Here is a 23,320-nt window from a genome sequence, read left to right on the forward strand (position 1 = left end):
TTCCTTGACTTTGAAACAGATCCGGACTCCCCATCCCCCCAGGCTTCCCTTCTCTGCCATCACCCGAGGCTTCAGTAGGTGAATGTATTTTCTGCGCCCACTGCTCCTGGATAGCATGGTTACTCCATGGAGTAGAACAAGTCTAGGTTCTGAAGACAGCGGGTGTTGTGAGCTGGTTCTGGTGTTTGTGGGAAGAACAGGGCGCAGCCGGGAACTCAGAGAGAGGTGGCCACGTATGTGTGGCCCTCCGGAGGGAAGAAAGGTGCTGCTTTAGGGCAGGACTAGCCCTTTCTGGGTGTGCCAATGCCTTTTCACTCCAGGCTGCAAATGTTTTCCCCCTCAATTTCGCAAGAGTAAGTGTGACCATTTCTGCCCCCAGAAAGGGGTTCCAAGGCAAGGCTCACCAGTTGGATGGAGAAACTGTCTACTGTCCCTTCAGGAGGAATCTTTCTGAAAAGATCTTATGCCTTGGCTTGTTGTATACTCAGAAAAAGGATGTGTTCCCTAACTCTAACCTGGATTTCCCCTCACCCTCAGTTTATCATTTTTGCTTTGGGTATCCATACACCCCTGGCTAGATTGTTCTTGCTAAATCCATAAAAAAACGAAGCTGGCTGTTCTACAGACCCTTTCTTCTCTCCACATATTTCTTGCTTAGAGAAAGGCTCTAAAAAAAAAGAAAAGTGCCGATGAACTTGTGGTGGACGGTGGTGACGATGTCCATCTAGGGTGCACCAGGCAAAGCCAGTCTGCCTGTAGGCCATTTGGCTCCCTCCTCCTTTCTCAACTATTTCTCCAGCAGTTAAGATAGCCAGCATCCCACTACAAGGATGACACTCTTGGGTTAAGGCTTTGCGCACGGAACGCCAAAATGTGTTCAAATGAGACCCTCCTTGGGGGGAAGGGGTCCGCCCTCATGTCTTTGCTCAGGATTCGACATGGAGGTTCAAGGAGGAATTAGGACCATGGAAGAAGAGCCTGAAAACACACCATGGTATCGTCTGTGTTTGCCGCGGAGATTCCGCTCCTCAAAGGTGGTCAACCCCCGTGAGACACACACCACTAGCTGCGGCCGAGTAAAGAGTTTCTCAAGAACTTGTGGCCGAGAGGAGTCTTTGTCCTGAAACATCGTTTTATTAATCGATTAATTTTTTTTTTTTTTACAAAAATAAACAATTTAATGAACAAGAAGTACAAAAGCTTCCGGATATGCAAACTCCAGGAGGGAGAGGGCCTGGTTTTGGCTGCTTGGTGGCTTTCACTGAAAGCAAATGAGGCAGAAAAGCTTCGATTCTACCCCCACCCCAGGTCCTGGCTCAAATGCAATCTGCTCCTCCACCCTAGTCTCTCGGCTCATATGGACGTGTGTGCACCACTGCCCAGGACCCCTGGGCTGGCCTAGGAGCAACCTCTAGGGAGAGGCCAGAGACAGCCTTCCCAGGTACTGGTTCACTCACCAGCTTGGAGCATCCCGCAGCTCCTCATGCGGAGCTGAGCTGAGAGAACACTCTGACTGATTGTCCCCATGCAGCTCCTGCCCGCTGTGGCTTATGCAGCAGCAGCAGCAGCAGCAGCAGCAGCAGCAGCAGCAGCGTCCTGGCTACATTCCTAAACCATAAATGCAGTGATGGGGCTGCCCATGGAACTGTCCCAGTTAAGACTAGCCTGAGCCCCGCTCGAAGCCCAGGGCTCTGGAGAGGCAGTCAGCTCTCAACCAGTGGTTCTCAGGCTGGGAGCAACAGTCTCAGACCTAAGCTGGCAAACTCACATTTTTTTTTTAAAACATTTTTGCATATTGCACGTTTGTCCTGGTCACGTTAGTCGGTCTGCTTCATATCTGCAGGGGTTCCCAGGGGATATGCAACATCTCAAGTGCAAGTCACTCCCGAAGCAGGCAAGCCCAGCTGGGTAAAAGATGCCAGCTGGTCAGCTGAGCCTACAACCAGTCAACCAGGGGCCTTCACATATGTGGTCTTGCTGGCATCAGGGACCACTTGGCTCCATCCAGTCTTAAAAAAGACCAGCTTCCGACCTAGGGGCAGAGATGAGAGGTTACAGGTCTGGGTAGTTTTCTCCGATCTCCATAAAGCGGCTGCCTTGAAGGACTCATATGCACACCTCTCTCACATCTCTGCCTCCCCTCTGGCTTTTCTGAGGGGGGGGGGGTGTCTCTACCTTTCGCATCCTTTGGAGACGTCTGGCCGCTCCTCTGAGATACCCCCTCCCTCTGGCTCACCTGTCCAGGTGGTCTGGTTGGTGACCACGAAGGCACGGCACTGAGCGTGGCTCTCGCAGACATCGACGGCCTCAGCCAGGTTGAACACGGAGAGGAGGCAGCCGCCATGGTGGTAGGATGGCCAGCAATGATAGTCCTCCTGCGGGATGGTACTGTCTGGAATGCGCTGGTACTCTAAAGGAGGAAGTGGGGGAAGAAAGTGAGAACGGGGTGCCTCGGGTGAGGGCCGAGGCCCACTCTGTGGAAAAGGGATGGTGAGACCCATTGGCCGGATGAAAGCCGATGTCTAGGCCAGCTCACCCAGCCTGACAATGAGGGCAGCCGGAGCTGCTCCAGCTCGCCCGACAGCCAGGCACAGACTTGGATTTCAGGACGTGGATAAACGGGGGGCACGTGTGGGCCAGGCACACACTCGGGAGATACCAGCTGTCTATGCTGGGTTCTGAGGTAGGGGACATTTGAGACATTTAGAACCGGGCTTCTCGAATATCATAGTGCATAATATTCTCATGCAGTATTATTAAAATGCAGATTCTGATTTGGGGGAAGGCCTGGGGTGGGGCCTAAGGATTCTTGACTAGATTCCAGTCTTACCCATGTGTTGCCCCTCAGACATACTTGGTCCTGACTGTGGGGAGAAGCCAGCTAAGCTTCCAAGACAGACCTTTACTGGGACCCCAGTAAAGGAGTTCTAAGGTTAAGAGGCATGTGGAATAACACAAAATACCACACTTCAGGGTTCAAGTGCTTGAGAAGGGTTGAGGTCTCCCTGCGGCACAGAGCCCCAGTGGGCCAGCTAGCGTAGAGACTCTACACAGGGCTGAGAGGTAAGCCTCTGGCTCCCTGGGCTTTCCCACTGCCCCGGGAGCCCCAGTTGCTGACTGATAAGGCAGAAGCCCTGGGCCTCTGGCCACCCCACCCTCCTGCCTCCTTCTCCTGCCAGGGACTAGACCAAAGTCCAGGCAGGGTTGCCTGTGATTTATGGCCCCATAAACGGAGTCCTCAGGGACAGAGCCAGCCATTGTTCACCTCGTTAAACTTTATTTACAGGGCTAACAAGGGCTCCCCCACCCCTAAGGCTGGCCAGGCCTCCTTGAAAACAGAGGCTGCCCACCCCTTGCCCCCCCTGCCAACCACCGCTAAACCCTAAGGCTTCCGTAGGGGGACCCACTGCCTGTAACAGTAGCCGTAATTCTCCCCATCCCTGGGAGAAGTGGCTTCTTGGCTGGTTTCAGAGTCGGCTGCCCCCTCCTCCGGCTGCCCTCCGAGCCCCAGGAGAGCAGAGGAAGGAAAGAGAAGCAAATGTGTATTGTGTTCCAGCTGCGTAATGGGAACTGCGCTAATTGCTTTTACACACCTTGCAGGCTCTTTAATCCCCATCAGAGTTTTGTTAGGTGAATTATTATTTTGAACCCAGTTCACGGATGAGGAAAATGAGGTGCCAGGGGTAAGTCATGCGTCCGGCGCATGGAGGGGTTTGCGGCCATTCATAGAAAAGGCAGAATGCTAGTTGTTCTAGCAGAGATGGGACTTCCAAGTGAAAGCCCCACTGTCTACGTGACCCGAGAGTGGCCTTTGGAGACAAGAGTCTCCGGAGGGGTAAGCCATTAGAGCCCAGTGGGTGGACGTCACTCACCCCTGGGTCCCCAAGGTGGCCACTCACCTGCGCCGCTGCTTGTGGAGTTCTGCAGGTACTGCCCACTCCGGTACAGATGCAGCACCGTCTCCAGCTGGGCCAGGGTCTCATCCACCCCCCAGGTGAGCTCTCCTGCAGAGTACAGTGTAGTCATCATGATACACCGGGGTCCCTGTTCCTTCCTATGGCCAGGGCTTGGGCCCAAAGCCTGGTGGCTAGGGAGGGCCCTTACCCCAGAATGTTGTCTTAGAAAATAATGGGTCCTAGACGTTGCACTGCCCAGGGTCATTCTTGTCCCCGCTTCTGATAGGGCGGTGACCGGTGAAGGGAAGCAGATGGGTCCTGAGGCTTACCTGTGGCGTTGACGATGGTATCCAGCAGAGGCCGGAGGGCCGGAGGGGCGCTATGGGGCAGGAGGTATGTGAAGAAGAATCTGTGGCAGAGAGGGGACAGGGACTCAGGAGCCCAGCCTTTGGAGATACGCCCTTCCCTTCCACTTTCACTAGGTATAGACTTCAATGTGGCCCAAGAGCCTGAATCCTCACACAGGGACCAGGCATGGCCACATGATCCCAGGGACTCAACTCAGCCTGGAAGCATGGGATTGGGCCCAGCTATGACTGTAGCTAACTTCAGACCAAACTGGGACCAGAGGTCCCTTTCTCCGCCCTTCCTCATCTTCCAGCCCGCACTGTCCTCTGTTTGACCCCCAGCAGTGGAGCAACCCCACAGTTGGGGCTTCTCAGCCACGAGGAGCTTTGTAAAGGTCAAGAGCTAGGGTGGGGAAGGGACATGCCAGTTCTGGCAGCCCAAGGCCCTGAATGTGACACTATTTTAAGAAGCTTCCAGCTGCCCCTCTGACCTAGCTCTCCTTAGAGCTCTCTATTTTTAGCGTTAGAGCCACATTCTCTCTGGACTGGGCCCCCCGTGGTGGTTTCCACTGGTCAAGGTTATTCTCCCTGGTTGGCCTTCTGGCCCTCGTGGGGCTCTTGCCCTGTCAGCCCGCTCCATGGCTGGACTCCCAAAGCGTAGAGTCATCACCTGTAGGCATTGTAGAGGTTCCGTTTCTCATTCATACTCTCACACCAGCCCTGGGCCGAGCAGGGCAGGGTGAAGTTCCTGGCTGGAAACTCGAGGGTGCAGTCGGCAACATTAGTGCAGGGTGTCTCCTCCACGCGAGCATCGTCCAGGTCCGTCACCTTCAGCTCCCCATCCACGAGCACGAACTGCCGAGGGCGGAAGTCAAGGAGAGTCACTGAGCCCAGAGGGGAGTGGGCTAGGTGGTGGAGAAGGCGGCCGAGGCTGAGGCAGATCTGAGGACAGACAGACAGACAGACAGACACACAGGTTGGTGGGGTCAGGCCTCCTGGACTCACAGGCTCTGGATTGAGCTTGGAGATGGGCCTCTCTCTTTGTCAGGTCCTGGGGGGGGGGCATAAAGGCTGAGGCCAGGAACTTGGAAAGGTCGCTGATCTTCAACTGACCCTTGAGATAGCAGTAGGAGTGTGGGCATGCGCACCCATGCTGTGGTGAGTACGGAGAAAAGCAAGAACTGTAAACAGCAGGGTTCTCTGTCCCGGTCTCCCCCTTCCCCTCACCCTTGGGCTCACGCCTGAGCCAGCCAGCCAGCTTGTGCTCCTTCTTCCCTCCCTGGCTGAGAAGTCTAGGCTGCTCTGGAAGGCTGCCTTCTAAGAACCATTCCAACAAAGAGCCCAGACTTACTCGGAACCGGTCCTCCCAAGACGTCTGCAACAGCTGGATCATTTCCACAGGGGCGCCCAGCTCTGTGATGGTGGTCAGCGTGTCCGGGATGTCCTCACTGTCCTGGTAGCAATAGCCATAGAGCTGGGGGGAAATCCAGGGCAGGTCATTAGGTCACAGGGTAGAGGCAGGGACAGAGAAAGATCGGACCATCCGATGCCCCACCCCACCTTTGAGGCCATCCCTCTGTCTTTGTTTAGCTCCAGCCAGTGGAGAACGGTGTTTCCTGGGAAGTCTGGCCTCTGTTCCCAAGGCCACAGTTTCTTCTGGTTTGGCGGCTCATCAGTCCCTCACCTCGTTACTCAGGGAGATGGGCAGGCTTGGCCACCATGTACCAGGCCGTGTGCTAAACATACTATGTGCATAATCTGGTTCTTTATTTTTAAAATTTAACTTACTATTATCGGGGGCATGTATGGTATGTGTGTTGAGGTCAGAGGGTAAGTTTCAGGAGTCAATTCTCTTCTTCCACCGTGGTGGGTTCTAGGGAGGGAGCTCAGGCCCTCAGGCTTGGTGGCACACGCTTTTACCGATCCATCTCACCAGTCTTTCAAGTCTCACAACCACCTTACTGGCGCGGGGCTACTATCATGATGTCTGATCATTGGGTGGGGACATCGACTCAAGAGAGGTTGGTTATGTTGCTTAAACGGGCCATAAGGCTAATAAACGCATGGGGCCAGGATTCGACCGGATGTCACCACAGTTCCACAATCTGGTTCCTCTGCTAGTCCACGGGCCGGCAAATGATGATTGGATACCCTCCCCTATGCCACGAGCCGGCAAATGATGATCTGATACCCTCCCCGATGCCAATCTGTGCCGCTTTCTCTACCATCTCAACTTTCCAAAGCACAGAGGCCCATCTGAGAAAGTGACATAAATGGGAGGAAAGGTCTGTTTGGGAGTGTATGATCATAAGTTGCTGCATACTTCTTCTCTCACCCAGGGGATGACTTCTGGTTAAACCCCCCCCCCCAATCCCCCAGCTGGCCAGGAAAAAGCACAGGGGAAAAAAATCTTTCCCATTAACATCCACACCAGCATTCTCATAGGGAGACCTGCTTCTCCATGTTTCTCCCAACACACTGCGGGGTCTGGCTTACAATGGGCTCCAAACAGGCAGCAGCACCCTACGGAGCATGAGCACAAAGGCCGAGTTGTCCAAGCCATACAAGGGAAAGCGAGGATCTCTGTGGTGGAGGGTTGAGATGGGGGACAGGGAGCCCGTGTCCTAAATATGCCAGGATGCAGCAGTTCCTCACGTCAGCATCCTCGCCCTCCCCAGCTGCCCTGCGGGCCCTAAACACCCACTCTTGTCACAGGAGTCCCAATCCTGTCTCACCAGAGAGGCTAGACTCACTGTTGGTCTACCAGGTTACCTGGGTTGTGACATGAGGGGCCAGGGGCTGTCCTAGGTACCCCCTTTCTCTCTCTCCTTCCATACCCCTATATCAGCCCAGGGAGGCCCCGGACTCAGGATGGGCTTTGGGGAAGGTAAAGAGAGCAACCCTGGGGCCTGGTTCTCATTTTCTTGCTCCAGTCTGAGCCTTTGTGGGAAACTTCTGAAGGTTATTAAACACCCGGAGGTCGTTAAATGCACCGTTAACGAGGTATTAATCAACACTCCTCAGGAAAAAATAAAAAGACACCATTAGCCTCCCCCCCTCCCACACACACACACCAGGAAGCATGAGGCTGAGCACTACAGTTACATCTTTTGTTCTTTTTGGGAAGAGAAATACACTCTAGTATGGTCAGAATCTGTGGCCCAGGCAGGCCTGGAGGGCCCATCTGAGGCTTGAGGTCCCAGGATGACGGGATAGAGAGAGAGAGAAAAAACTCTTGTGCCCTTTGACCCTGGGCTACAGAGGCATCTATCCTAAGAGAAGAGTGTATGTGGAGGATAAAGAGGGTCCAAAAGACTGCAAGATCCCCAGGCAGTCCTCTGGTGACCAGAGTCTGTGCTGGGAAGAACACAGTGGGCCCCTGATGCTGTCGTGCGTTCACTAGTAGAGCCCACAGCCTAACTTCAGGCTGTCCGGAGACGAGGGAGGGGGGTGTCAGGAGCCTGGCATATTTCAGAAAGACCTCCAGCTCCTCTCTAGCTCAGCAAACAGTCCAACGGTTTTGAAATTTTAAATGATTAGGGAGGTATTAACACAACGTGATTTCTAGTTCCTGGCACCTAGCTCTGAGGGCCTCTTGAGCAGGAAGACCCACGGCCGGCTGCGCTGGCTACAGACGCGGCCTAAGTGAAGAAGAAGCCAGAAGGACATGCCTGGGGGGGTCAGAGAGTAAAGGGGGAGCGCACCCCCAAAGCAGTCCCTACGACACAATAGGGACTTCCGCTTTCCCCTAGGACCCCCATTACTTAAGTTCTAGAGGGTTCTAGCTCCAACCTCAGATTGGGGGAAATCACCACCAATTCCAAGAGATGCCATGCTGTTGAGGATGTGGGTGACACGTGTTCCCTTGTAATGTCTTGTCTTTCTCTGGTGCCCTCATTCCTGGAGGGGACATTACAGAGAAGGGCCTGTCTGTGGGTCGGGTGGGCATCTAGCTGGAGACTTGTTGAAATGCTTGGTGAGGCCAGTGAGGTAGGAATCCCTAAGGCATAAGAAAGCCCACTGAATGCCAAATCTGCCCCCCACCCCCGCCACCTCCGAGAAAGGGCCTTGAACAATTAATGAACACTGAAGGTCCTGCTAAGTTACTCAAGGCCTCTCCATCTCTTCAGAATCGGGCTGGCACCACCGGGTTTCCAGAAAGTTCCCAAGAACCCAGAAGAAGAAAAGAAAACAAGATCCTCCCAGTTAGAAATGGCCACGTAACCAGCTGCTCTCTCCCTCAAGTGCCAGTCAGAGTCAGCCATACAGCCAGACATAAACACACACCCCGGGTAGCTGCCTGGGACCAGTGCAGGGCCTAGAACCTTGATAGAGCTTGTCACGGGTATCTGGTCAGGATTGGCAGGGGGGCATGTCCTGGGGAGACTTAGAGCCACCAGGAATACAAGCAGCGTCCTGGCCTCTTCTATTCTATGTGGCCCACAGATCCCTCCAGGCCTGGGGCCCCCTTCTTCACACTACTGAGGAAAGAAAGGATGGACTGCTGGGTTTCTGGTCAGCTCTTTGAGTGCAGAAAGGTGAATCTGAGGGGGTGTGAGGTGGGCGGTGTGGGCAGGATTCACAGCCTAGGAGTCTGCACACACCTATGTCACCTGGCCAAAAGTAGCCAGGGGTCCTTTGTCAGGCTGCCCAGACATACGCAGAGGGAGTAGTCTGTCTTATCCCAGGTAGAGTCAAGGCAGAGCCCTCAGAGAGGGGAAATGGGCTGTGTTTGGACGGTGCTGGCTTTGTGAAGGCTGGTTCTAAGTCTTGGAGGGAGGTGGGGCTTGGGTTGTGAGGTAGGGGGACTCATCCTTCCTGCCTGTGTTCCCAGTGAACAGGGACACAGAGCCTCTTACTAGGAAGGTATGCATCTGGCTTTTTGAATCTTCTAGTCTCTTGGCTAAGCACATTTAGGACTGTGACATTCAGACTGGCAGACCTTGAGTCCTCTGGCCTAAGACCCTGAGGCTTCCCCTGAGCTTCAGCTGGACTCAGCTGAAGTCCCAGAGAAGCCCATGGTCACTTCTGGGCAAGGCTGTGTATTTTCTGGCCTCCTTTATCCCTTCCAATGACCTGTGAGCAGACTGAGGGATGAGCAAGTGACTCTCTGAGAATCAAGTCAGACACATGGTCTCTTTTCAGCCCTTCCAACCCCATCGAGGTTTAACACCATCTCCAAAGCCAGCCAGACACCTCACTGGACTTTGAAAGAAGTGGGGTTCAGGCTCTACCAATATGGGGGATCCTATTACTGCAGCTGGGAGCTGACTGAAGCTGAATGGTGCAAGTTGGACTTGAGGTCACTATGACTGGAGATAATACTCTGGTGTTCAACCGCCAGTTTTAGCCAGCAGCAGGGTTCGATGTGGTCATAACTGCCCTACCACCAGTCTGGGACCCTTCTTGCCCCTGTCTCTGTCTTTAAGGGATGTGTGTTAAGTTGGGTAGAGTGTTTTACCCAAAGGGTGAGAGGCAGGCAAGGCAGGATGTTGCTCAGTAATGCTCTAATCTGGGTTCTGCACCTAGCTGCAACTGGAACACAGTTTTTGACGCCTCTTGACTTACTCTGTAAGACCAAGGAGACTTCCAGAGTGACAAGCCATCCCCCTCATCCCGGAACCCCCGCTCTCGTACCTGCAGCACGTTGGGGTGCCGCAGCCGCTCCAGCAGCACCATCTCCTTGAGCAGCTTGTGGGCCGCCAGGCGATAGCAACCCCTTCGCGCCCCGAACTCGCGCACGCAGCTGCCCAGATCGTGGCCGCTGAAGTCCACTGCTTTGAGCGCCACCGCGGCGCCGCCGGGCAGGCGGACCCGGTACACAGCCTTAGTGTAGCCTGAGCCCACGTACTGCGCGCCAGACACGTTGCGGAGCGCGGCGCAGCCCAGGCGCGGGCCCGGGCCGGGGGAACCCGGGCCGGGAGCAGGGGGCCAGCCCGGAGCGCCGTCGGGCGGGGACCGGGCCCGCGGGGGCCGGGGACGCTGCAGGCCCGGCCCTCCCGGAGCCAGGTCCATCAGGCGCCTCCGCTCCGGCCGGCCGGCTCCCGGCCCGGGGCCCCCGCGGGAATAGCGCTGCACCTCCTCGTAGCGCGCCCGGATCTGCCGGGCCAGCTCTCCACGGCCCCCGCGACGGCCCGGGCCCGGAGCTGCCGAGGTTCCCGGGGACTGGCCTGGCGGCGGAGGCTCCGAGCCCGGTGCGAAGAGCACGTTGAGAACGGAGCCCAGCAGGAAGGAGGCGCAGAAACCCGCGGCCACGGCCGCCCGCCGGCGCCGCATCGCTCCCCTCCCCCTCGGCCGGCCGCGCGCGGTTCCCCGGCCCCGGCCCCGGCCCCGGCCCCGGGCGGCTCAGGCTCCGAGGCGACTCCGCTTCGCGCCGCGCCGGCCCCCTGCCCAGCCCGCGCGCATGGCCCGGGCAGCCCCGACCCCGGCCCCCGGCGGGCGGCACATCGGCCTGACACTTGCCTCCCTCCCGCCCTGCCCCCGCCGCTTATAAGGCCCGGAGCCACCCCCCCCCCAACCCCACCCCACCGCGCGCGCCCGCCCCTCCGCCAGCGCCTCCCAGCGCCCGGCCGAGCCCGTCCTCGGCGCCGCCCCCTCTGGCCGCCCGGGCCGGCCTTCCCCGCTGACTGACAGCGGGACCTCCTCCCGCGGCCAGCCGGGCCTGGGAAGCGGCGCGGAGGCGGCTCCGGCCCTGCCCAGCGCGCGGCCCCCCCCCCCCACCTCCCCCGAGCTCAGGCCCGGGGAGCGGGGGAGCAGGGGAGAGGTGGGGGGAGCGGGGGCGGCGAGCGGCGCGCAGGGGGTTCCAAGCCCGAGGCGAGGCGGGATAACGGGACCGGGAGGCCTCGAGCTGAGCTGGCCGGGCAGGGTGCGGGGGAGTTGGAGGGGCGAGGCCGGCGGGTAACGGGCTCCGAGGGACGAGCCAACCAAGCCTGGGTGCGGGGGATCACCGGGGTGCACGGCTGCCTCCTGGGGAGGGGGCCGATCCGGGCTTTGGGGCTGGGCGCTGGGGGAGGGCGCAGGGGTCCCGCCTTCTGCGGGCGAGGCTGCTCTGGGACAGCCCGGGTTCTGGGTGTGGTGAAGGGCGGCGGTCCGGGGAGGCGGCCCGGCACCTGCGAGAGCGCGAGGGGTGGGGACTGTGGTCTCAGAGTTAATCATGAGGTTTCAGAGATGTTCTGTTCAGCTGCCTTCTACCGGGACTTTCTGGTGTGCCTCGTCCCCGAATCCCCCCACATCTAGACAGACGAGCTCCACCCCGATCCCGGAGATTCCCCGATCTCTGACTCGCCAGTAGGGGATTTGGAACCGTACACCGCGAGGGCCTCGGTGTCCACGCACGTCTGTCTGCGGAGTGTGTGCACCCGCGTGTCTGGAAGGGGCTACTGTGTCCCAGGGAGGGAGTGTGTGCGCCCTGTGTCTAAGTTGGTGCTGACTCCATCAGAACTTCTGGCTCCTCCTCCTCTCTCCCTGATTGCATCATTAGTGCTAATTGAGGGGCTTTCACACGCCAGTGCATTAGCTGTTTGGAGTGAGCTCCCCCCTCCTGTGAGATAAGCCGCTGCCCCTCCCCCTCGCAGCTCTCCGCTTCCCTAGGGCCCTGAAACTGTCCACCGAGGTCCTCTCACCTCCTCGGGCTCCCTCCAGCTTGCCTCTGGACAGGAAAATCTCTCTCTTCCGGCAGTGTCAAGGATAAGCGGAGGACTCCGGGTGGGGGGTAATGCTTAGGATGGGGGAGGAATCTAGAACCATCTTTCAGAGGGGCTTTCTAGGGAGAGGAGTTTTTTTCCCTTCAGAGGTCTCACATTCCTATCGAACGCAGGGAGGGAGGGTCTCTGCGATTAAGAAAGGGAATAGAAATTTCTGACTAGTTCTTTTGAGCGTGGAAGGGGAGAGGGGCAAATTTCTTATGCTTAGCCTGTGATTCTATTGAGGCAGGCCTTCTGGCTTCGACTCTGTGGTCCCCCAAGACTCAGAAAGTGGGGGCCACGCACACGTACTCGTCATGGGAAAGCCAGGTTGAAGGAAGCCATGATTCCCCCTGAGAGATTTGGGTTTGATGGAGTCCGGTCTATCGGTCTGTTCCTGTTTAAGCTGCTCCACCCCGCTCTGGCCCATAGCAGCCGGGAGTTTGTGTGTGTGTGTGTGGGGGGGGGGGCTCTGAGCACATGCCCTCCCCAGCCCTCACACCAGATGTCTTTGGTCTAATTAACTGTGCTGAGAAAACCAACCTGGGTTTGTAAACAGAGCTACTGGCTAAAGTCAACACGGAACAGCAGCAAACAGTCAACAGTCCCCTTACACTCAGCCTCAATCGCGACCAGCCCCCCCCCCCCCCCCCCCCCCGCCCCCGGGAAGACTGGGAGCCGGGTGGATCAGAATTCCCCTATCTGCCTGGGTGACCCCAACTGACATTCCCTTACCAGTCCCACAGTGTCTCCTCAAGAAGTGTGAGGACCAGCTGCCATCCCAAGATAGGTCTGTCTGCCTTCCAGCAATTTCACAACCTGGCTACCTAGCCAAACATGGCCATCTTCGAGAAAGTCATAGTGTGTGTGTGTGGGGGTGGTGGTGGCATATTCTTTGAAAAGCTTTCTTTGGATCCTCTGCATGTTCGTGTCTTGGAGAAGCCTGGACGGGGAAGGGATTTGGCATTGTGAGTGTAGGGCTCAGAGTTAGTGAATATAACGTGAACATTGTTAACTTCATTACACATCATGTAGGTATTATAATAACATGTTCCGAAGTTAGATAATTATTCCTGTGATATCTCTGCCAAGCTTTGGTGTTTCTGTTATGGTTTGAAAGTTCAGTGCACAACAAGGGCCAGAGAAACAAGCACAAGTGTGCATATAGTGCACACCCAGAAGTCATGAAAACAGGAGCCTCGCATACAGAAACAAAGACCCTTCAACTGTGTGGCCTTACATTTACGGCTTCCCTCAGCCCTCACTGGGACACACGGACACACACGATCACAGATGGAAATAGAATTTTGGCTCCTAAAAGAAAGAGATTGAACCTTTGGAACTGACAGTTCTTAACCAAATTTTGATTGTTTGCTTTTGAGTGTGTGTGTGTGTGCCACCCAGAGAGAGGAGTTATTTCAAAGAACTGGAAAGCAGGAACACTATGCGAAGCTCCTGTTCCCTCATCTACGTTTGCCCAGCCATGCAAAGAAAGGCCAGTCAGGGCCCACTCCACAGCCTGGGCCTCACAGGCCGGTGTCCAGCCCGGACACTGTTTCTCAACACAGCTTCAGACAGCGGCGTCTACTTGTTCTTACTCTTTCCCCTACCGGGAGCCTTTGGACCAGCAAATAGCTTAACAAGGCTCCATGCTTTAGACTCACTATTTTTTTTCTCTTCCCTTCTTCCCACTCCAATTCAACCAACTAACCAGGATACCAGTGCTTGGGAAGGAGGCAGCTGGCCTAGACTCTACAAGGCTCTTTTCCGGGAAGTGTCTCCTAGCTCCTTTCTTTCTTCCTACCATCAGACCCTTGTGGGGTGCCTGTATGGTACTACCCTTTTACTTCCAGCCCAGGTCCCTAACACCTCTGGTGGAGTGTTAATTTTCCTGCGGCTGAAGCAAGGATGAACTGAACTGGTAATTCAGGCTTCCGTGAGCTTCTACCAACTCTCCACACGGCCCGCCCCCCTACCTTTCCTTCCCCTCGAAGAAAGCCACATCCCCCAGCCTGAAGCAGGTGTGGCCTCTTGGCCACCCTCTGCCTCTTCCCATGAGCTCCTTCTCTTCCAAGTCTGCTTTCCTGGAGTGTCTTCTCCTAGCCCTTCCCTCCAGTGTCCTCAGCTGCTTCTTCATGCTTTTCCAGAAAGTAGTGAAGCTGGAGACAAAAACTTCTGTAACCAGGATGCATGGGCTCTGGAGGGTGTATTCTTGGACTCCCGTGGCTTTATTTCCTTTAAGAAAATGTCCAGAGTCCTTTGCTCAGGTCTAGGAAAAAATTGTGTAAAGAACTCTGGATTTGACGTCAGAGATCCAATCCCAGTTGAGATTCCCCAGTGTGTGCAATCTAGTATTAATGATAGCAAATGAACATATTTTGAGGTGTTAGGACAACGTGGTTGGCTGTGAATCTTCAAGGCAGAGCTGATTTTGACCCCTTTGCCCCCTGGTTTCCACCAGAGAAATTGTTTAGCCGTCCAGGCTCCCTTCGACTTTGGAGTATTCACTTTTCCCAGAACCAGCAGACTGGCAAGCAGCTCATCAGAAAGGCCCTCCTCCACGCACGACCGAGTTCACAGAAGGCCTGCATTCAGCCTTCTGATGCCACAGTGACCAAGGGCAGGCTTCGGCCTCAGCTCTCTCCTCCTTGGAGCCAGGCACTCAGGGAGGGGGAGGGGGCTGCTTTCAAAAGGATGGAGGGTGGGCACAGCTAGGCAGCCCATTCCTCCACCTCCCTCAGGTAGGAAGTGAAACTGACCTTTCAAAAAACAAAACAAAACAAGAACAAAAACAGATGATGGAGGTCGGGTTTCTGATGTACCGGACATAAGGGAAGCCCAAGTCAGAATCCCCCAGAAGTTATGGGAGCTAGGGGTGGGAGAAATGAGAAAGACTGAACGGAGACAGGGAAAGATGTAGAAACACAGGCCGATAAAAGCCCGGAAGGGAATCTCCAGAGGGGTAGTCAAGACAAAATGGAGAAAGCTGTGCTCGGGAGAGACAGCAGCTTTCTGGAGAAAAGCTTAGCTCCCTTGGGTGGGGCTCTGCCTGGAAACCTGAGTCCCTTCAGCCCTATAGCTGTGCCAGGGGGCAAGGCCCTCTGTCAACCCAGGAACCGAAAATGTGCTGAGGGTTCCTGGTGCTCCCACAGCTTGGCCGGCTTAACATTTGTCTCCTCAGCACCAGGGCCCGTGCCGGTGGCTTCCCCTCCAGTTCTTGACTAGGCCCAGTTCTTGGTAGCTGCCCGCTTCCTACTCAGCTGCACCCCCTGCTCAGGATGCCTTGTGGTGATCTCTCGTTCCCTCCTCCTTCTAGCTCTCCAAGACTGTGCCCGCTGTGACCGGACTCTCTCTGGTACACGTTACCTGAGAGAAATTGTGAGGGGTTGACGTTGGGCCTGGGACCTTGAACCGAATGGCGTAGCGGGGTGGGGGGGTGGGGGGTGGAGGGGTGGGAGGGTGGGGGGGTGGGAGGGTGGGAGGTGGGAAGGGAGAAGAACAAGAGCCAAGCCGCAGGCAGGGCTTCTGTCTATCCCGAGCAGATGGAGTGGCGAGCCGAGAGCCAGGGAGTTGGCCATCCATAAGTGGCGATGGACAGACTGTGGCAGGAGCTGGTGAAACAGAGGCTTCCTTGTGGCTTCCAACAGCCGGGTGTGGAGGCATGTGTGCAGGTAGTGGGTAGAGACAGCACATCACATCGTCTCTGACCAACCAATGCTCCCTGAGTAGATAGAGAACTGTTTCTTCTAGACCATGATCAAGGAGAAGGAATCCTCTCTCTCTCAATCTCTCTCTCTCTCTCTCTCTCTCTCTCTCTCTCTCTCTCTCTCTCTCTCTCTCTCTGATTTTCAAGATAGGGTTTCTCTGTGTAGTCCCCGGCTGTTCCCGAACTAGCTCTGTAGACCAGACTAGCCTCGAACTCACAGAGATCTGCTTGCCCCTCTCTCTCAAATGCTAGGATTAATGGCATCTGCCACCCCCAGCCCCCCAGCTCTATGAATCCATTCTCTTTGCTGCAGCTTGGGGAGTGCAGGGGGGAAATGGGGGTGGGCACTGAGTATGCATCTGGCTCTAAACTTATAGAGGATGAACAATTCTCTCTCACCTGATCCCTTCTTTGTCCTGGGGGCACACAGGAGGAAGGCACTACTCCTAGTCAAGAGAGTCTTGGCTCTGTGGCGCCTCTCAGGAGTTTACAGTGGACTTGGGAAGATTCATCCCAAACCATTAGGGCCTGAGTAAAGAAGAATGTGGGAAGTCGAGGGCAAAGGACAGAAGGATGGGCAAGAGCTATGCTGCCTGATCCTGATGGAGAGCTGGCATGTCGGGAGGGCCTGCTCTGAACCAGGAAAGGCCCCGTCTCCCTGACACATACCATGAGGTCAGAATGGGTGTTCATTTTGTAGATGACGAGGCTTGAGGGTTTTGGGGGGATCTGTCAAACTATCCAGCCTTTGTAAGCAGCAGTGGACCCTGACCCAGATTCTGAGACTTCCCTCAACTTTTCATTTGTTTTTATGTGGAAAAAAAAAAAAATCTAGTCAAAGGGAGAGGCAGAGAGGAAGGCATCCATGGAAGCCTAGGCAGAAGTTCATTAAAGTCACTTTTGCCTCCAGGTAACAAGGTTTGGCCATAAAGATTTATTATTTTATTGTCCTTATTAATACTAATGATAGAGCACACTTATTAAATGCGTTCCATTATCATATAATCTACTTAACAACTGTAGGGGATAAACGCTATCATTATCTCCAATTTTCCTGATGAGAGAATTGAGGTGAGAAGGCGAGGTGAGGTGCCTGAGACAGCAGTCAGGAGTCAGAGCCCGAGCTTGGGTGTGGAGGCCTCTCACTATGGAGGGTCTGCTGCGGATTCTCTCTTTGGGCCTGTGTTGTAGCTCACCACCTGCCTGGGCTGAGCTGATTTCCGCAACAAAAATCCCAGGGACAGCCTGTCCAAGCCCGGAGCTGCCATCTTGGTTAGAAGGTAAGTGTGTGGTGCTCTGTGGTGCTGTGGCAGCATTTGGAGGAGAGAGGTGAGTGGAGTCCTTCTGGAGTGAGTAGCTATGGGGACAAAATGAAGGGGACAGGGGCGCCTTGAGGAGGTTCTGCAATTGAGAACCAGGCTGACTGAACTTGTATGCCGAGTCCTTCAGAAACCCCAGAGGGTTCTGTAGTCTTTCATCCCTCTCCTTTTCTGAGGATGAGGGGGAACGAACTGATCAGAAAGGATAGTCGACAAAGGGTTAACTTGGCTCTGGGAGTCTGTGTGGAATTAAAATAATTATTTGAAAAATTCAGAAAAAGCACACACACACACACACACACACACACACACACACACACAAAGGAAGTAAAAATTACACAAAATCCCTCCATTAAAGGAGATTACCTATAGGAAGATGTGAGAGACGTCCTGCCTGCTCCTCCAGCCCCATCTGCAGAGGTGACCACTGTGACCCCCCTACCCCCACCCCCGGGGTGGTAAAGGCTCCCGCAGATACCTCAGGACTCTTGATGTTTCCAAGCTCAAATCCCAGTCCTGGGCCTGTTCAACAGCAGCAGCAATAACACCACCCAGAAAAACTCAAAACAAAAACCTGTCATTGGATTTGTCCCCCCACCCCCCTTTTTTTCTTTATCACCATTCTCCAGAGCTGGGCCCTTCTCTCACATAATGCTCCCAGGATTGGGTCTCTTCCCACCTCAAAGCATGCATGGGCACCAGATTCATCTGCCAGGAACACTGCTTCGAACACGTCATTTTCCTGCTGGAAAAACATCTTTGATGATTCCCCATCATTTGGAGAGTCATTTAGCTGGCACTTACAGTCAGGAGCAACCTGCCTCTTGGATTCTAGTATGCACAAGTACTTCCTGACTCCGAGTGGCAGCCCAGCTGGTGGCTTCCCCAATCTTAGGAGTTCTTCAGTCTCTCTGATAGCTTATTCTTCCCCATACGCTGCCACAAATGACCCAGGGCTGGAACTAAACTTCGTTTTCTCTTTCAGCTTTGACTCCCTGTAGAAGTTAAGAACAATAGGACTTGAAGTTCCGCCTGTGTTCACCTGCCCCTGCTCAGCCCTGCATCTTGATCATCTACTTGGAGTCTCTGTCCTGTGGCATTTCTTAACATAGTCTCTCTCTCTTCTCTTTTGGTTTTTTGAGACAAGTTTTCTCTATGTAGCCTTGGCTGTCCTGGAACTCGCTCTGTAGCCCAGGCTGGCCTCGAACTCACAGAGATCTACCTGCCTCTGCCTCCCGAGTGCTGGGATTAAAGGCATGCGCCACCACCGCCTAGCTGACATATTCTCTTTTTGTTTCGTTTTCTTCTGATTAGGTTTTGCTTGGTAGCCCAGACTCGCCTGGAACTTGCTGTATAGCCAAAAATTAGCCATCCACTTTACCCTGCCTCCCAAGTGATGGGAGTACAAGTGTGTACTACCACACTCAGCCAGTCTTGACATTTTTAAAAAAATCTTTCCATGGGTGGTGGTGGTGGTGGTGGTGTGTGTGTGTGTTTGTATAGGTAAATGTGGAGGTGCGTGTTACCACGGTGCACGTGTAAAGGTCAGAGGACAACATTGGGTGTCAGTCCCTGTCCATCTTGTTTGGGACAGGGTCTGTGGGTACTGCAAGCTAGCTGGCCAGTGAGTGAGTTTCCAGGGATTCTCCTGACCCAGCCTTCCATCTCCCGGTAGGACCTCTGGCAGTACAGAAGTGCTACTTGGTAAAACGATGTGGGTCCTGGGGATTCAAACGCAGCTTCTCATGAAGATTTTTCTCCCTGAGTCACCTGTCCAGCCCCAAAGATTCTTGATGAAAAGAAGACCGTCGGACTTCCCCTTCCATTGCAACCTTCTTATTTCTTAGCGGTTGGAAACAGTCCTCTTGGAAACAGGGCCTCTGGGTCCTTGGCTCTCCTTCCCTTTGCCTACAGAGCCCTGCTGAGGCCCCAGCCCTTCCCAGGGTAGCAGGGTGGGCTCCTTTCCTGTACCCAGCTTCCAATGTCATTTCATCAGACAGGTCTCCTCTGGCCACTGTCTATCGTGTCACTCTGCTTTTATGTCCTCAAGACACTGTTTTCTGAAATGGCCACCTCCGTCAGTTTTCCTTGTCTACCTCTAGCCTCCCCCTCACAGGAATGCGAGCACCATGAGGTTTGGGTCTGTTTCTTGTTCTCTGGTCAGTCTGTTTCAAGCCCCAAGCAGTGATGGTAGAGATCTTTTGCTAGTCAATTTGAACACTTCTCCTCCCAAGGTTTGGGCAGCCTACATCTAGGAACCGCGCTTGTCTTCTGAACGAGCGACGTCAGTCATACATTATAGGCTAAACAACAAATATATCCTCACCAATGGGAAAGCAACCACAAAAACCTCTTTTGTCTTAGCCCAAACCAGCCTCCTTACTGACTGAGCCTAGCTCCCGGAAACTGTGACCTGTGATTGTTCTGAGCCGTGTGCCATTCCCTCAATGCTCCACTCTGTGACTTTAAGGTGACAATCAGTTAATCCAATAACAGAATCCTGCTAACGTGCTAATGGGAAAGGGTGGGGAAAAAAGGCTCCTAGCTCCCTCCCTTCTGACTCAGGTAACATCTGTGCATTTAACAGGGCCCTTCTGGAGACAATTAAATAAATGCTTTATTGAAACAATAAAATTAATAGGGGCCTCATGGAAATCAATGAAAGGTTTTTAAAAATTAACTTCATTGTATTTTTAAGCTCTAAAACAACCTTGGGGGGCGGGGCTTGGGGTGGGTGAGTGGGTTAAGGGCCAAATTTTCGTGAAACAGATCCCGGACCAAACCTTGAATGCTTGGAGGGTTGGAGACACAATTACTCACTTTCCCTGTGGAAGGGGTACTTTGTTCTGGGGGCCTGTCTCTTATAGGATCTTTGAGCAACAGATCTGGTTTTATCTTTGGGACCATGTCACTTTATACATTGATTAATTTCGGACTTCATGTTTTTGTTTTTTTGCAGCCTAGGTTGTGTGTCTCATGAAAAGAAATGCCACAGTGATGGTTGTCACGTTGAAGGGGTGAAATCGTGAATGCTGGGACAAGCTGGGTGTGGTGCCTTATGGTGTCTGCAATCCTACTACCCTAGAGGCTGAAGTGGGAGGATTTTGGTGAGTTTGAGGCTAGTCTGGGATATGTAGTGCGTTTTAGGCCAGCCTGGGCTACTGTGTGAGACTGTCTCAAAAGCAAACCAAACAGCAAAAGTAACCAAACCCCACAAGGCCCCCATTCTGCCAGGAAATAGGTGAGATGTTCCCTTTCCTGGTCTTCATTTGTTTGTATCTAGGTCCATCTGCCTCACTTGGCTGTCTGTCCACAGATCTCATCCTAGCTCATCGCCCACGGTTTTTCCATTTCTCTAGGAACTGTGTTTGACCTCAGTAAAGGTCATGGTCAGAGTTCGTCAAACCAGAACCTGAGACCAGAGGTTTCTGGCAACCTGTGGGTAGTTCTTCTGGTGGGGGAAGGAACAGGTGTTCTCTGGGACAGGATTTCCTTATGGGTCTGCTGGGCTTGGGGGGAGGGGAAGGAGGGGTGTGAGACCCCAGACCAGGAAGTTCTCTTGGAAGATGCAGCTCCCTGCCTGGATGGATGGAGCTGGCGTGAGACTGTCTTCAGGATTCCCCATTATCCCCATCAAGGCAGCACACTGATTCAAACCATCTGGGATGTCTGGGTAGACTTAGATTCCAACCCTGAGCTCCTGCCGTACGCCCCGTGTGAATGTGAGGGGAAGGCTGAGAGTATGGTTCAAATCCCAGTGGGTCTTTTCCCTGAGCCCTGGACTTCTTGCCCCCTCCTCTCATGACTCAGGGCGTGTGTGGCCCCGGCCCCCTCCCTTCCCCTCACCTGAGCTGCCAACAGTCAGTGGGAAGACTTCTGAGGGGGGTGGGGTGGGTGGGTAGGGGGTGTGGGGGTATGGGTGGGGTGGGGGTGGAGGGGAGGATGGACGGACAGGGGACAGGGGACGGAAGGACGGTACTCAGAAGGTGCCTGTTTCCCAGCTGTGCCCTAAAGTGCTCCTGTGACTTGGGGCAAATGATTTGGCCTTTCCGAGTCTCAGTTTTTTCATCTACAAAATGGGGGTACAGACACCTGCTGCGGTTCTTTTGAGGATCAAATGAAGCACAGGTGTGAGCCACTTTGAAGTGCAGGAAAGAGGGCAGAGGCGGCCTTTCATTGCCGGTGCACACCTCAGGAACCCACCTTCCTTCCCCCAGGACTCAGTTCAGAACATCTTTGGTCGTTGGAAAGGAGAAGGAGGATTTGGGAGGGTTTTATGTAATTCCTTTACACCCCCCCCCCCCCGAAAGGCAGCCTCTGCCCCCTCCCCCGCGCCCCGCTCACCCACCCTCTTGTCTCCCAGACTGGCGATCCTGGAGGTGTCTGCCGCTTGTCATTCCTTTATCCCTCGTATCTATGCTGTCAGCATGGCTTGTTTCTTCCTTTGAAGTCTAGCCCGGACTCACCTTCGCTTCCTGGTCTCACCGTCGTCACCACCACCACCACCTCCATCTAAACCATCATTATCCGGGCTTCTGTGTGAGCACCCCAGCGTTTCTCTCTGGTTTCACCCTTCCCTCCTTCTGTGCTTTCCTGCACGGGGCTGCTTGCTCCCGGGGTGGGGGTGGGGGTGGGGCTGACGCTCTCCCCCTACGGGTTTCATCAGGGCCACATTCTCTGCGCGCTGGAAGCGTCCCAGAGCCTCTCTGGTCCTCCGTTCTATCCTTCTGCCTTTCTTACAGGTCCACTGCCTAGATTTCCCTCTACAGCCAGACCTAGGTCCTAAGTGGGCTCAGGAAAAAGCTCAGCCCATTCTGACATCTGCGTGGGTCCCTTACCCGCAGGGCCTGGGAGCACCTTCTTGTGGATCCCTTACCCGCAGGGCCTGGGAGCACCTTCTTGTGGGTCTGCCAACTCTCCGGACTGTACGACCCAGCTCGTCCCCGGTTCCCACCCCCAGACCTGTCTTAGGACTTTGTCTCATGGGATGATCTGTTCATATTCTTATTGCTTGCATCAACAGGGCTGATTTAGTGTCAGCTCTCACCTCCCACTTCCCTGTCATGCCTCATCAAAGGCCCGAGGGCCCGGTAGAATCTTCCTTGAGAAGGTGGATCAGGAGTTCTGGCTTGGCGCATGGAACCGGGCCTAGGAGAGTCTGTATTCAAGAATTCTTGGTCCCTCTCTACCCTCCCCCTACCAAATTGTGCTCTTGAGAATCTCCCCCCCCCCCCCCCCCCCCCCCGCTATGTCTTCATCCATCAGTAATAAAGTAGGAACAATAGGGGGTTTCTTTCTAATTAAAGGGAGCAGTTAGTGTTTCCACTTCAAAGCCCTGAGAGAGAAGATTTTTGTTCCTCAGGCCCGGAGTCTGGGAACCCAGTTGGGTTGAGAAGCGGAGCTCCAGGCCCAGCCAAGCATTAAACTCGTGAACCTGAGATCCCCCCATCTGCAGGCAGAGGAGCTCAAATTTAAAACAACAACGTAATTTGGTAACTTGGGCTCTGATAAAAACAGTTGGGGATTTCTTCTCTCTGAGCGTCTGAGGCCAATGTTATTACAGGTGTGTGCTTGTCTCTCCCACACCCTACCCTGCCCCTGTTGCCCCAACGCACACAGCACACACATGTGCCGTATCCTGCTGTCTCATGGATGTGGGAGTCACAAAGCACACATGGCACACACTTAGCACTTAGTGCGTTCCAAGCCTTGCTCCCATTCCCAGGCATTCCAGCCCAAACTCTCCCAGTTCCTGTTACCCATCATCCCCTCACCCCTAAATGCCTAGGACTGAAGGACTGTAGTTGAAAACTGAAAGTCAGCTTGCCAGGAATGTATTCTCTTCCTCCTGGCTGTAGGCTGATCACCAACGCAGGCCACACCACTAACCAACTGGCTCACACTTCTGGCCACAAACTGCAGTCTCCAAGAGGCTGTGCTAATCACTGTCTGTTGGGACGGAATACCTGAACAAAGCGACTTACAGCCAGGAAGGTCCGTTTTGGCTCCTCATTGTATTGCTTTCAGGCCATGGTCAGTTGACTCCATGGCTTTGGACCTGAGGCACGGCACCATGAGCTGTCATGGTGACAGAAATGTGCAGTAGGGAAGGCTGCTAACCTCAGAGTGGCTAGGAACAGAGAGAAGAGGGGAGGGAGGCTGAAAAGGAAGAGGAAGACAGAGAGAGAGAGAGACAGAGACAGAGACAGAGACAGAGACCAGAGAGACAGAGAGAACTTATAGGGCATATCCCCAGTAAACTACTTCCTCTAACTAGGCTCCGCTTCCCAATAGTTTGCCATCAAATTATAAATGAAATGAATGATAAGCGGCGCTGGTTACCGAATGGAAAGGTCACGGTCACGGCAGA

At 54.4% G+C, this 23,320-nt stretch overlaps 1 protein-coding gene across 1 annotated transcript; it reads right to left on the reverse strand.

Moving 5' to 3' along the window:
• Nucleotides 1-1,686: 1,686 nt before the first annotated feature.
• On the reverse strand, nt 1,687-10,526 carry Pkdcc (protein kinase domain containing, cytoplasmic). The gene is made up of 7 exons (XM_059248558.1): nt 9,881-10,526; nt 5,595-5,717; nt 4,914-5,185; nt 4,226-4,305; nt 3,900-4,004; nt 2,237-2,410; nt 1,687-2,032 (listed from the first exon to the last, which is right to left on the reverse strand). The coding sequence occupies exons 1-7, from the start codon at nt 10,517-10,519 to the stop codon at nt 1,947-1,949; spliced, it is 1,479 nt and encodes a 492-aa protein (XP_059104541.1). The 5' UTR covers nt 10,520-10,526; the 3' UTR covers nt 1,687-1,946.
• Between the last annotated feature and the right edge of the window lie 12,794 nt (nt 10,527-23,320).

This window comes from Peromyscus eremicus, chromosome 22, assembly GCF_949786415.1.
Source record: "Peromyscus eremicus chromosome 22, PerEre_H2_v1, whole genome shotgun sequence".
NCBI lineage: Eukaryota > Metazoa > Chordata > Mammalia > Rodentia > Cricetidae > Peromyscus > Peromyscus eremicus.

What these genes read in the sequence shown, in the direction of transcription:
- Pkdcc (XM_059248558.1), bottom strand. Translation starts at nt 10,519, where the DNA reads ATGCGGCGCCGGCGGGCGGCCGTGGCCGCGGGTTTCTGCGCCTCCTTC. An exon ending in CTTGGGAGGACCGGTTCCGA is followed by an intron (nt 5,186 to 5,594) that starts GTAAGTCTGGGC and finishes GTCTGTCCTCAG; the next exon opens with ATCTGCCTCAGCCTCGGCCG. An exon ending in TACCATCGTCAACGCCACAG is followed by an intron (nt 4,005 to 4,225) that starts GTAAGCCTCAGG and finishes TGTACTCTGCAG; the next exon opens with GAGAGCTCACCTGGGGGGTG.